This window comes from Mesocricetus auratus, unplaced genomic scaffold, assembly GCF_017639785.1.
Source record: "Mesocricetus auratus isolate SY011 unplaced genomic scaffold, BCM_Maur_2.0 Super-Scaffold_100004, whole genome shotgun sequence".
Lineage (NCBI taxonomy): Eukaryota > Metazoa > Chordata > Mammalia > Rodentia > Cricetidae > Mesocricetus > Mesocricetus auratus.
In genome coordinates, this window is record NW_024429189.1 from 94,393,015 (window position 1) to 94,406,923 (window position 13,909).

At 41.5% G+C, this 13,909-nt stretch overlaps 1 protein-coding gene across 3 annotated transcripts in view; it reads left to right on the forward strand.

Annotated features, from left to right (window-relative positions):
- Acoxl (acyl-CoA oxidase like) overlaps positions 1-13,909 on the forward strand; it is a 317,884-nt gene that overhangs the window by 32,971 nt on the left and 271,004 nt on the right. For all 3 annotated transcript variants that reach the window (XM_040746264.1, XM_040746263.1, XM_040746265.1), the window contains exon 2: positions 326-422. In XM_040746264.1, the coding sequence (XP_040602198.1) occupies positions 348-422 (75 nt within the window). In that variant the 5' untranslated portion in view covers positions 326-347. The remainder of the gene's footprint in view (positions 1-325; positions 423-13,909) is intronic.

Genomic DNA, 13,909 nt, shown 5'->3' on the forward strand with positions numbered 1-13,909 from the left:
CCCTGAATAACCATCCCCACACTATCACATCCACTTCTTATACCACACAGGTTCTACTCTCTGGCCCAGTCTCCACAGAGTCTGCCTTCGGGTCTTCCAGTCTACGAAGCATCTGCAGTCTTTAAAGCTCTGTAGAGGATCGACGGAGGGCAGCAGCTTCATTTTAACATCATCTTATCAGGAAACCCTCTCCTTTCTCCTTCCCGCTGACCTCAGGTGTTGTTATACACACAGGACAAAAACATCTGTTCCCTCAGAGCTCTGGGTTCAGTTCTGGCAGCTGACAGACATGTCCTAATGCCTATGTGGTTTGTGTTGTGTGCAGGTATGATTTAAGTTTGGATGAAATGAGAGATTTGACCAATCAGCGGGTGAAGTTTGTCCTGAGTCTCCCTCTGCTAAAGCATATACTCCAGGAACAGGTAAGTGACATCATTAGTTTTGCAGGAATGTGCATGTGAATATGTGTATCTGTTCTCTCTCTCATGGCCTGAAGTACTAACAAAGTTATTATAACATGGAGTGTGTTCTGCAGCCCCTTTCTGCCTCAAGCCCCAGACTGGGTCAGTTTTCTTCTTCCCAGACTAGAGAAGAAAAGAATCACATAAGTAACAAAATGTCCATTCATAGGCTGGGCGGTGGTGGCGCACACTTTTAATCCCAGCACTCGGGAGGCAGAGGCAGGCGGATCTCTGTGAGTTTGAGGCCGGGCTGAACCGACAGCCTCCAAAACAATACAGAGAAACCCTGTCTCATAAAAACAACAACAACAAAAAAACCCAAAAAAACAAAAACAAACAAAAAAAACTGATGTAACTCAGGACATCAAATAAAAATTGCTGACAAATGAGAAACAAATGGTTAAAAAAGTTTGAAACATTTTAGATTTATCCAAAGTTTATGAGTCTTGGTCATCTAAAAATTGCCATTTTTATTTCACCGATACTGTTTTAGTCTGCTTCCCTTCATGATATAGAAGGAAAGGAAGAAAGATGACGAGATGGGAAGTTTCTTCTGTAATGCTAATGTTAGAAACCATATATTTCAGTAGTTCTAAACCCACTTCCCTTTCCTGCAGCTCAGTGGCTTCCTTAAGACTTCACACAGGGAGAAGGTATTTTCTTTCAGGCGAGAGCCACAGGGGAGGGGCCTGAATGCAAGCAGACCAGTGTGGGAGAGGCCGAGAGCTGCGAGTCCCTAGCAGGAAACTCAGCCTCTTTTCTGCCCAGGGAGTGACTGAAGATTGAGAGGTGGGGTCGTCCTCTCGGAATCTCTCATGGAGTGTCAGTCACAGCTGGAGTAGGGCTCAGATCCAAATGAGAATACATCCCCCAACCTCCCACCCTCCGAGTAACCATCCTGAGGGCTGACTCCAACATTTCAGGAGGGCATTTCAGTGCCTAAACACAACTTCCCCTTAAAGTCGTCAGCAACCTTGAAGCTGAAGGCAGTGCCCTGCAGTGGAGAACATGTGGAAATATGCTTACTTGGAAAAGACAACCTCCCACAGAACAGAGCACATGGCTGGAAAAAGCAAAATAAAATCGTGTTTTATTACAGCCATTGCTCAAGATTTTAGAGCTAACAAATTGCAATCAAGATACACTTAGAGCTGTGAGTATACCTACCCCCCAACCCCCTTTCCCCATTGTAGTTATTTTTTGATTGGCAACTTATAAAAGGAAATATTTAATTGGGGGCTCACTGTCGCAGAGGGTTAGAGCCCATGGCTGTCATGGTAGGGATCACGGCAGCAGGCAGGCAGGCATAGTGCAAGAGCAGTAGCTGAGAGCCTACACCTTGATTCACAAGCACAAGGCAGAGAGAACTAGCAGGGAATGGCTTTTGAAACCTCAAAGCCTGTCCCTCCCCATGACACACCTCCTGCAACATGGCCATTTCTTTTAATCCTTCCCAGAGAGCTCTACCAACTGGGAACTAGGCATTCAAACATACGAGCCCATGGGTGCAGCCCCTTTTGCTTGCAACCCTGTCATCAGAGACCAGGATTCAGTCCTTCACTGATGGGATGGCAGACTCCTGGCCCCTCAACCAACCCTCTACCCCCTTAACCAATCCATTATACCTGGAGCTTAAACTAATGCCAATACTCAAGACACTGATGTGGAAGTTGATCCTGTAATGAAGTTTGATAATGGCTTTCTTGCCTGCTGAACCTGGAGGATTAACCTTTGTAATAAAATTCTTAATGAAGTATGCTAAACCCTGGATTCAGTTCTCTTCCTGTTCGGATAACTCCCCCAGTGGCTTTAGGCAGTCTGGATCACTTTCTGTCCTGGATGAATGGATCTAATTTTTCCATGAGGCACAGGATTAGCCCTGGAGTATCCTTCTGGTTAGCTATTTTGACACGTTTGGCTCCTCTCTCTGTGTGAATCTACAAAAATCAATGAAATCAAAGGAAAGCAAACTAGTTGTCAGTACAGCAGGCTCATCTCATTGGGCAGATATCATGAGACTTGGCAGTACATCTGCATTTGAAGGTTCTCAGATCCCACCCTTAGACAGCTGGACAAGCTGTCTACATCCCAGAATCCTAGAAGTGTTATATGATTCATTCTGCCTCTCAATAAAAAAATATTGAGTCATGTCTGTCCTGCCCATTCAGAATGCATACCGGGCCTTTCCATCTTTCCCTGGCCCCTGTGCCACATTGCTGTTAACTCTCATGGGTGAGCCAGTGAGCTCAGAGGCAGAGTGCAAGTGTAATGATAATTTTGTAGGCACACATGAGTAGGGAGCCTCACTTGTTCCAGTTCTCCACGGACCGTTCACAAGCCAAGAAAAAGCCATTAAAAGTATTTCCATTCTGTGTCTTCTCTCTAAGACAGAAATGTTTCAATAATCTTGAAGGGGAAAAGCATTATCTGAGACCAATTAAAATGTGTGTGAGTGTGTGTTTCTCTCTCCCTGCTTCCATCCCTCCCTCCCTTCATGTCTCTCTCTGTATCTCCCTCTGTATCTGTGTCTCTGTATGTTTCTCTTTCTGTGCTCTGCCCCCCCATATACATAGAAACACATAGGATACACAGTGTGAACACCATCATTGCATACTGTACTGGTACCTCCTATATTGATTTCTAGTAACAACAGCTTTGTGTACCTCAGCCAAGAACTTTCTTGTCCCCCAGGAATTTCAGGATTGGGTCCTAGGTGGAGGAACTGCTGACTCCATATCCCAATGAAGAGATTAAAACTGGGGTGATTGTCTTTGTGGCAGGACTGGAATGGGAGCTTTCATTCCTTCCTTTGGAACTGTTATAGTTTGAATGTGAAATATACAGGCTCATGTACTGGAATCCATAGCCCTTGACTGAGTTTTATTTTGGGATGTTATGAAACCTTTGGAACACAGAGTCTAGGTGGTGGACATAGGTCACTGGGGCAAACGTTGAGGGTTACAACCAGACCATCTTCCAATCCTGTTCTTCTTTAGATCCTGGTCCACTCAAGCTCTTGCTGCCATGAACTCTGCCATGCTTTCTTTGCCTACCCTGATGAGCTGAAACCATGAGGCCAATAACCCTCTTCTTCAAGTTGTTTCTGTCAGGTGTTTGTCATAGTGGGAGAAAAATAACTAATAAGGAGCCTGGTCATGGGTGTGGTAGCACCTTTAGAGACACTTGCCCCTGGAAGCTGATAGAGACAAACTTAAAAGCTGATAACAAACTTAAAACTTATATAATTTGTAGCAACAGCATTAAGGACTTTAAATTGGTAATTGTGCTAAATATTCCTAACTTTATTCATGGTGTACCCAAGTACAGGTAAAAAAAAAAAAAGAAAAACTGACGCTAGTAATTGACTTGAGGTGAGTTGGGTCAATTGTACGTGGAACTCATAGAATGTAGATTCAAGTTCAGGCCATTGACTTACTAGGCTTTTCAGTGTGATGCTACTATACATCACAACCAGCTGGGGAGCATTAAAAATTCTTCTAACAAGCCCCCATCCCTGACCCAGAAACTATCTCCACTTAGTAACTTCTCTCAAAGTAAAATTAGCTTTTTCCAATGGAACCTCACTGGGTATACAAACAACACTTAAGGGTAGGCCCCATGCCCAACAGTAGATGGTTTTTTTCTTTTAATTCTTTGTCTGGGCATTTAGAAAACAAACCTCTTTTGCTTATATATTATGATGTGGTGATATATTGTTTATGATCTAATAAAGCCACTGAAGATCAGAATGCAAAGCCAGTCACACTAGTCACAGACATAGAAGCTGGGCAGTGGTAGCACACACTTTTAATCCTAGGACCCAGGAGACAGAGGCAGATGGATGTCTGTAAATTCAAGACTACCCAGAGCTACATGACAGTGAACCTGTCTAAAAGATAAACAGATCTCACACCTTTAATCCCAGCACTAGAGAGATATATAAGATAGGAGAAGCAGGGCATTCAGTAGTCAATATCCTGGCAATTAGTGTGTAGTCACATTGAGATCATGATTGCCCCAGCCTTGGTAGAAGTAAGAACTCTCTGGTAGCTTGACTGCTTTGCTTTTCTGATCTTCAGTTTGAACCCCAATATCTGTCTCCTGGTTTTCATTATTCGTGCTACAAATTGACTTTCTGTCTCCAGCCATGCTAAGGATTCATGGAGTCAGGTAAGAGCTAGTGACTGGCTGCTTTGCTTCTCTGATCTTCAGTGTCTTTATTATATCATAAACAATATATTACCACATTATGGTTTCCATTTTGCATTTGTATAGAATGTCTGTGTGTGTTTCTGAATTTGTATTGTGTTTTTGTGCCCCCCATTTGTTTCTATGTTTTGTCCTAGTCTGGTTTGTTTTTACTTTATATTATTATTTTATATTCCTGTTTGTTTTCTAATGAGAGAAAGAAAGGGTATGGATCTGGGTAGGTGGGGAGGAGTTGGGGGAGGAGAAACTGTAATCAGAATATATTGTATGGGAAAAATCTATTCTCAATAAAAAATTTCTTCCATTTAGACTTTTGCCCTGACCAATGAAATTAGCATTTAAATCCATCAGGTGATTCAGAATGCACCTGGAATTTAATACTTCTATCCCACATTTTCTTCCTGGGACCCATGTAGTATTCTACCTTACAGTATTGTTCTCATTAATCAGTTGGTCTTTCATCCAGTCACGGTGCAGGGATGGCTCATAGGGACATTCTAACTCAACAATTACTTCTCCCAGGAAGGAAGCAATTGGGGGACAGACTATTCTTGGCCATGTTTGGGTCTGGCTGGGGATAAATTCTTGGATAATGAAATACTCACCCCTCACTTATACCATCTCAGCTGAGACTGAAAGAAAACTTCTGATGGGCGGTGGTGACACACGCCTTTAATCCCAGCACTTAGGAGGCAGAGGCAGGTGGATCTTAGTGAGTTTGGGGGTAGCATGGTCTACAGAGTGAGTTCCAGGGCAGTCAGAACTGTTACACAGAGAAAGCCTGTCTTAAAAAACCATAAAAAAAGAAAATTTCTATCTGTAAGACCCTATGCCATCACCGTCCTGATAATCTGCATGAGGAGGGGTCCTGGTACTATGACCTAGACCAGTGGTCCTCAAAAATGGTCTGAAGAATCACGGACATCTCTGGGATATTCGCAGGAGCTACCTGGAAAGTAAATGTGTGTGATGCAGAATTTGCATTACAAACTAACCCAGAAGGTACCTCACAACAAAAACAGATATGTAAGCCAAGGTGTCTATAATTAGGTCAGATATTCAAAGATTTGTAAAATGTAGTAATTCTATTCTTCTTATTGATTTTTTTATTTTGGAAACTGTGTTACAGAGTTACTGACTTTGGTATGCAATGAATTTTTTGTTATTTACAATGAATCAAATACCAACTTTATCCATTCTAATTACCAATATGGTAAGTTGCTATGCATAACCACAAGAAAAGCTCATTGGTATTCTCAGTAGTTTTCCTTGTTTTTACATTTATTTATTTACTTACTTATTTGCTTTGCATGTGTATGTGTGTAGACACACTTGTACCACAGGATGCAGGTAGAGGTCAAAGGCAACTTGTGAGAGTAGGTTCTTTTCTTCTACCATGTGGGTCCTGAGGATCAAAGTCTGGTTATCAGGTTTGGTGGCAAGCTCCTTTACCCACTGAGCATCTCACTGGCCCCTCAGTAACTTTTTTTTTTTTTTGGTTTTACGAGAGGGTTTCTCTGTTTTGTTTTGGGGGCTGTCGGTCCAGCCCGGCCTCGAACTCACAGAGATCCGCCTGCCTCTGCCTCCCGAGTGCTGGGATTAAAGGCGTGCGCCACCACGAGAGAAGCAGGTTGGTGACTATGATGGAGTAACATTCTGAGGTCAGGTTGCCTCACCTCGGAAGGTGTTTGAGAATGAAGAACACGGTTACTTTCCTCTGAGAAATAAGACTTTCCAAGGAAGTCATGAATACGTTTCAAAACTCTAACTGAACGGGCAATATGTGAAGAAGCCAAAGAAGTCAGTCTGTCGTTGGCCCTTCATGATATTCCATCCTGTTCAGGCCCCAGACACCATCCCCGGTCCCTATTGGTCATCTGATTCCTGACAGAGGAGTCTTTTCTCGCTGCCCCTGGCTGGCTGCTCCTGAGTTGTTCTCTTTGAGATCTTTCCTCTTTGGCCCTGGCCTTGGCTTCATTTTTGGCCCTCTGGCTTCTGTTTGTCCTGGATCCCTGGCTTTTCTAGCAGGCTGTGACAGCCTGCCCTGGATCTTGGTCTTCTGTGCTGCTTTTGGCAGGAGTCTTTGTCCCAGCTCCAGCTCCACAGATTTGGATGCCGGCCACTTGGCCAACACTCTGTCCAGGCCAGCCCTAGCCCCATGGGATACTGTGGAAGAGTTGAGCAGAGATGACAGAATGGAGTGGACTGTTTATAGACGTCCCTCTGTATAGATTGGCATTGCAAGTGTGTTGTCATCTGTGAAGACCACAGGGATTTCTTCAAAGAGCCTGCCAGGGAGGGAGTTGCCTGCCAAGGGACTCCAGAGCAGCTGGGATCATGGTGCAGTTTATTTCTTGATACTGTGACCACTCTTCATAAATAAAATCTTTTTATTTGAAAGCTTAATTACTACTTTTGCAGTAAAGCGTTGTGTAAACGGTAACAATAGTTAATACTTGCTACTATTTGTTCGGTCCCTTCTGTGTGCCAGGTGAGGTAATTGACTCATTTTACAGTTATTTACTAGCTCCTACAGTGAGCCAAACACCAAAGTGAGGAAGTAAGGCAGGTATTTGTGGAGCTTATATTTTAGCATAGGAGGAGACACTATGAAGTGATAAACATCTGCATCTATGGCACACGAGACAGTGACAGACCTGTGACTAAAATCGGACAATAAATTGGAGAGAAAAAAGGACAAAATTGTCTTTGCTGGCCGATGACATGATCTTATAGTAGAAAACCTTAATCATTCTACAAAACATGTTAGAACTAGTAAATTCAGTAAATTTGTAGGATAAGATCAATATGAAGAAATATTTTACATTTCTATATGTTAAAACGCATAATCAAGGGGCTGAAGATATGGCTCAGAGGTTAGGAGCACTGCATGTTCTTCCAGAGGTCACAACCATCTATAATGAGCTATGATGCCTTCTCCTGGCATATAAACATGTACACAGATTTAAAAATGTATGCATAACAAATAAATATTAAAAATAAAAATGCATAATCAAAAGAAAATTGATAATTTAATTTACAAAAGCATGAAAATAAAACGCTGAGGAATGAAATGAACTAAAGAGGCAGAACACTTACACATTGAGAACTATTTAGAGTGCATCAAATTTTAAAACTTTTCTTTCTTTTTTTTTGAGACAAAGCTTCATTGTATAGCCTGAATGATCTGGAACTCTATATAGATCAGGTTGGCTTTGAACTCACAGAGATCCACCTCTTGCCTCTGCCCGCAGAGTTCAGGGATTAAAGGCATGTACTATTGTGCCTGGCTTACAGTTTAAAACTTTTGTACATCAGGATGATATGGATTGAGTGTATCCCTCCAAACTTCTGTGCTGAAAACCTAAAGTCAACTGTAGCAGTGTTGAGGGTTGGGGCTTCGAGGATGTGGTTAGACTATGAAGACTTTGCTCCTGTATTGGTCAGGGTTCTCTCTCTGATAGAATGAATATCTCTATATAAGGGTGATTCTTTCAGGCTGTGGTCCCGGTAGTCTAACAAAGTTCAGTAATCCAGTAGTCGTTCAGTCCATCAGGCTGGATGTCTCAGCTCAGTATATGCCAGGATCCTGAAGAAGAAGGCTCTAATACTAGTGAAGGAATGGACTCGCCAATGAGAGCAAGGACAAACAAATGAAGAGCCAAGCTTCCTTCTTCCAAGTGCTTTATGTGGGCTACCATCAGAAGGTGTGGCCCAGATTAAAGGTGGCTCTTCCCACTTCAAATGATTTAAGAAAAATCCCTCACAGGTGTACCCAGCTGCTTGTTTTTTTCAATTCCACATGTAGTCAGGTTGACGACCAACAATAGCCATCCCAGCTTCCATCAAAGGATTAATGCCATTGTCTCAGGAGTGGGTTGGTTGTGGGAACTGGTTCCTCGTAAAGGGTGCATTTTTGTTCTGCCTTCCACCATGGGATGGTACAGCAGGGTACTTGTCACATGCAAGACCTTCAGCCTTGAACTTTCCAGGCTCCGTAACTATAAGAAACACATTTCTGTTCTTTAGTAAATTTCACAGTCTCAAGTATTCTGTGATAGCATGGGAAGGCTAAAGAAGTACTGGCATCAAAGTGAAGAAACAGTTCACGGGACAGGAGAAAAAACTTGCAAATCACATTTCTAAGGCAGATAGCCATAAGATATAAAGAACTCCTGCAATTCAACTACAAATAGCTATATTAAATAACAGGTGATATGATCTTACATATAGAAAACAATGACAACAATTTATATGAAATAACAGGTGACATGATCTTACATATAGAAAACAATGACAACAATTTATATTAAATAACAGGTGATATGATCTTACATATAGAAAACAATGACAACAATTTATATTAAATAACAGGTGATATGATCTTACATATAGAAAACAATGACAACAATTTATATTAAATAACAGGTGATATGATCTTACATATAGAAAACAATGACAACAATTTATATTAAATAACAGGTGATATGATCTTACATATAGAAAACAATGACAACAGTTTGCTTTAACATGGCCAAAGGACTTGAAAAAACTTTTCTCTAATGAAAATATGGAAATGGTTTTTCTCTAGTGAAAACATGCAAATAAATACACAGAATGATGCCTGATATCATTAATCTTTAGGGAATTGAATGTTAAACCTACAGTGAGATACATATTCCTTTACACCAATGGTTCTCAACCTTACTAATGCTGTGACCCTTTAATACAGTTCCTCATGTTGTGGTGACCCCAACCATAAAATTATTTTCATTGTTACTTCATAACTGTGATTTTTCTACTGGTATGAATTGTAAATATCTGATATGCATCTGATATTCAACCCCTCTGAGATGGTCATTTGACCCCCAAGGGGGTCATGACCCACAGGTTGGGAATCACTGTTTTACACCCTTCAACATAGCTGTCTATAAAAAAATTAGAGAATCCCTCTAGAATGGGAAAATGTGAACCCCTATGTGTTACTGGTGCTGGGTGAAGCCATGTAGCCTCTGTTCAAGACACTATGGTATTTCCATTAAAAATTAAATCTCATGATACAGAAATCCCATTTCTTAGTATATGCCACAAGAAGTGAAAGTAGAGTCAGGGAAATATTTGTGTGTGTTTTGGTCGGAGTTATCCAGAGGAATGGGGCTTTCTTTGGGACTTCTTTATGTCAAGGCTGCTTGGAAGGTACTGCTTGGTTCTTAGTTGATTCCAGATCCAATCAAGTCGGTGACCAGCATTTGCCATCACACCACGTTAACAGCATTGCTGAGCACAATAGCTAATGTCTGTCAGCAGAGGGGAGAATGAACAAAGCAAGGCGTGAAATGCAAAACAATAGTTTTGAAAAGGGGAATTTGACACCTGTTACATTGATGACTCTTGCAGACATTACACCTAAAGAGATGAGGCTGTCAGAGGACGATTACTGTATGACCCTATGGGAGGTGTATATAGTAATCAGATTCAGGGAGACAAAGAGAAGAACAGTGGTTATCATGGGCTGGGGAAAGGAGGATGAGGCATTTTTAATCAGTTTGGTTTTCCTCAGAACGGATAAAATGGGAAACTTCTAGAAGGACTGAGTGGAGCAGAACATGATGTAATATTTCACCAGGAGCTTTCCTAGCTGCTGGGACAGGACTGAAAATTACAAGAGATGAGGGGTTTTTCAATTCCCTAGGAGAGGGCTGATGCTGGCCAGGATGGACTGGCTGTAGTCAAAGTGACTGAATTAGAGATTCTTCTGAAATCCCATTGAAAAGCAGTAGGATCTGCTGACAGATGGCTAGACACAGAGGAGAGAGAAGCATAAAGACTATTCTGTGCTTGGCTTGACTCTGAGTCAGGAGTCAGTCGTTAGCTATGATCAGAAATTTGAGATGTATACGGATGGGATGCAGAAAATCATGAGTACAGGGATGAGTTAAGAGCTGTGAAGCTGGATAGAGCCCCACATGTGCTGACAGGGATGAGAAGGCTCAAGGATGGAGTCTGGTGGATTTTGGAAAAAGATCAGAGTGGAGACTGGGTGGGTGGGGGGAACTGGCCAGAGAAATAGGTCATAAACAGAAGAGAGTTGCAAGTATTTTTCATATGTTATACAATATGCTGTACAAACTGGGCATGGTGGTATATGTAATGACCCACGTAATCTTAGCATCAGCAAGCTGAGGTAGGAGGATAAAAAACTTAAAGACTACATTGGGCTACATGACAAGGTCTTGTCTCAAAAACAAACTCCTCCTAGGAAAACCCATAAAGTAAATCTGATTCCCTGTCTTACAGGACTCAGGCTGTGGGGTTAATAGCCAGGGACAAAGGTTAACCTATCTAAAATTAAATGCTAGAAGCAACAGAGGCAAAGATCAAACTATACCTGCTTGATTTCCTAGCCCAAATGTGGTAAAGCTCTGTTGTGATGGGGCAGAAACAAAGGCTGGGAGAACAGAACTGCATAGCTCAAGAGGAGTAGGAGGCATTCTTTGTCTTCCAAGTGTCCCTGATATATGCTAGTGTGGAAATGGCTAAGTGAGGGACTGTGCAAATTCAGCCTGCCTGGCAAGCCAGCGTGGATGTCAGGCATAGGAAGTTGCAAAATCTTCGACTTGCAACTTTATGTAGCTACATGAGGGTGGAGAGAAGCTATCCTAATGAAGACTCCTGGGTAGAAGTCATGCTGACTTTGGGGTATGGAGGCAAGCTGTTGTGATTTGGGGTAAATCTCAACATGGGTATGGACAACACTGGTGGCATCCTTATTGCCCCGTGGCAAAAGCAGTCTTGAACACAGGATCCAAGGCCAATCATCAGAATTTATCATCAGGACTGTGAGCAGGCAAGGGGTGTCACATAGGTGGAGAAATCAGGTTTCGGGTTTATGCTAGCCATGTCTAGCTGAGGTCATGAGTTCTGGGCCATATTGGGTTTACCACTACAATGTTAATTTCATTTTTTCTTAACTCATGTTTTAAGCATCCTTCTTCACCTTCTAGTCATACTATGAGGTTTGGAGAAGTCAAATAATTACAGATAAAGATTATAGAAAAATACACAAAACTCACCGGAAAAAATGTTGAAAATTCACATTATCAAGGTAAGGCCTGTCCACCGAAAAATTAAAATTATATGTACTCATAATACTGTACATAACTGATAATGAGCTTATGTATACCAGTGTTGTCTTTTTAAGCACACTTCACATATATTTGCATATTGCTTTTAAAATCGATTTGAGGTGGTCAAAATGTATTTTTCTGTCCCATTTTGGAATCAGATAGACTAGGGTTCATACTTGGCTTCTTAATTGAGAAACTCAAGCCCTTGGGTGACTTTCTTCTTTGAACCATGGTTGCCTTCACTCACCTTAAAGTGTTCATGGAAAGATCAAATGATATCCCATGTGTTAGGTTCTTCAGACAGTACTTTGAAATATTAAGTGCTGAATGAGCCCTCAATGATATTATGATTTACTACTCAGGTTTTAGGAAGCAATCTTTGCATCTTTCAAAATGTGAAGTGACTTAAGCAATATATGTCCAAGGACAAACAATCTTAATTTCCATTAAGACTACTGTCAAATTCTGTGGCTTGCACTCACAGGAAAGAAACCTCATATGTTGAGCTGGTAAGGCCAGTAAGAGAAATTCATTTTTGCATGCTGTCAGTCTAAGCTAATTCTGTGATTACTCTTTAACTGGAAAAATTTCCAAATGTAGGAACATGGGTAAGGATGGTTGGCATCTGTTGCCAAGGGAACATATATCATATTTTAGGCAAGAATTTGGAAGAATCTTACTTTGTCAGAATGTTGAAATAGTGCTTTCATGAAATGAAAAGTACCCACAGATAAAACCACGAGAATGTCACTTTTATCAGTCCTGTACTGGGTTTTCCTGGGAGGAAAAGTACATGAAGTACAGGACTAGTCTTTGTTACCAAATGTTTCCAGCACTCTGTTCATACACTGATCTGTGATCCTAGTAACCATCATAGGACATGAAAACCAGACACGGAGGCTGCACTGAAATGATTGGATTTTTTCCAAGACAAGGTTTCTCTGTATTGTTTTGGAGGCTGTCCTGGAACTTGCTCTGTAGACCAGGCTGGCCTCAAACTCACAGAGATCCGCCTGCCTCTGCCTTCCAAGTGCTGGGATTAAAGGTGTGTGCCACCAATACCCAGCTTAGATTTTCTTGAGTTGGTAATGGAATCGTTGGAGGCTCCCACCATTGGGAAAGGCGTGGCATGAGGCTGAATCTGGAGGTGCTCTGGTGCCATCATCACAATGCACTGGTTAATTCCAAACACATATGATATGCAAAGTGCCTAGAATGCCTATCACAATTCTATAACACATATGGATATGCAAAGTGCCTAGAATGGCTGACACAATTCTATAACAGAGTGAATCTGGTAGGCTCTCATTCATGAGTTCAAGGCTCATTTGAAACCTTCTAGGGTGATGTGACTGACAAAAAGACAGACATATCAAGGTAACAAACAGAGAGCCCTGACAGAAATACACATTTGATCAGTTGATTTATACTTCATAGGAACATCTTTGTAATAAATGATACTGAAGCAAATAAAAAAAAGGTAAACCTAGATCCCTACTTCACACTACATGCAAAAATAATTTGAAGTCTATTATACAGCTTTAAAAAATCAGCTCACAAAAGCAAAGGATATCCTTTTGACTTTAGGATAAGCAAGAGTTCCTTAGAGAGAGTGAGGGGAGTGCATTCCCTACATCCCACTGAACATGCATAAGCAAAAAGTGATAAATTGGTCTTCATTAAAAATGGAAAATTGGTGATGACCTCCTGAGGACATGTCTCTCACAAATGATCTCCTTCATCCTTCTCCTGAAAAGAAGAAATACAAGAAAAGGTGCCCATTGCAGGTTCTGATTTCTACTTTATTGCAATGTCCTAAATGCTAAAAAATTGTCTTGAGTTGTGAGAAAATGGTAGTCCTGTGTGTAGGCTGTTCCACTGTCCTCCATCAACCCACAGGTAGAAAAGTAAGGCTGACAGAAGGCTGCACCTTCACAAGGAACAGTACTAAAAGCACACTAATTTACTCCTGGTGGAAACCTACTGCAGGCTGCCTGTGGGTGCAGAGGGGACCTTGTGGCCATGTTGACATCTGAGGGAAGGCATCCCAGATTCCACACTTCCAGTAGTTCCGAATCTTGTTAATTTTCATTGAGGAAATATACATGTGTT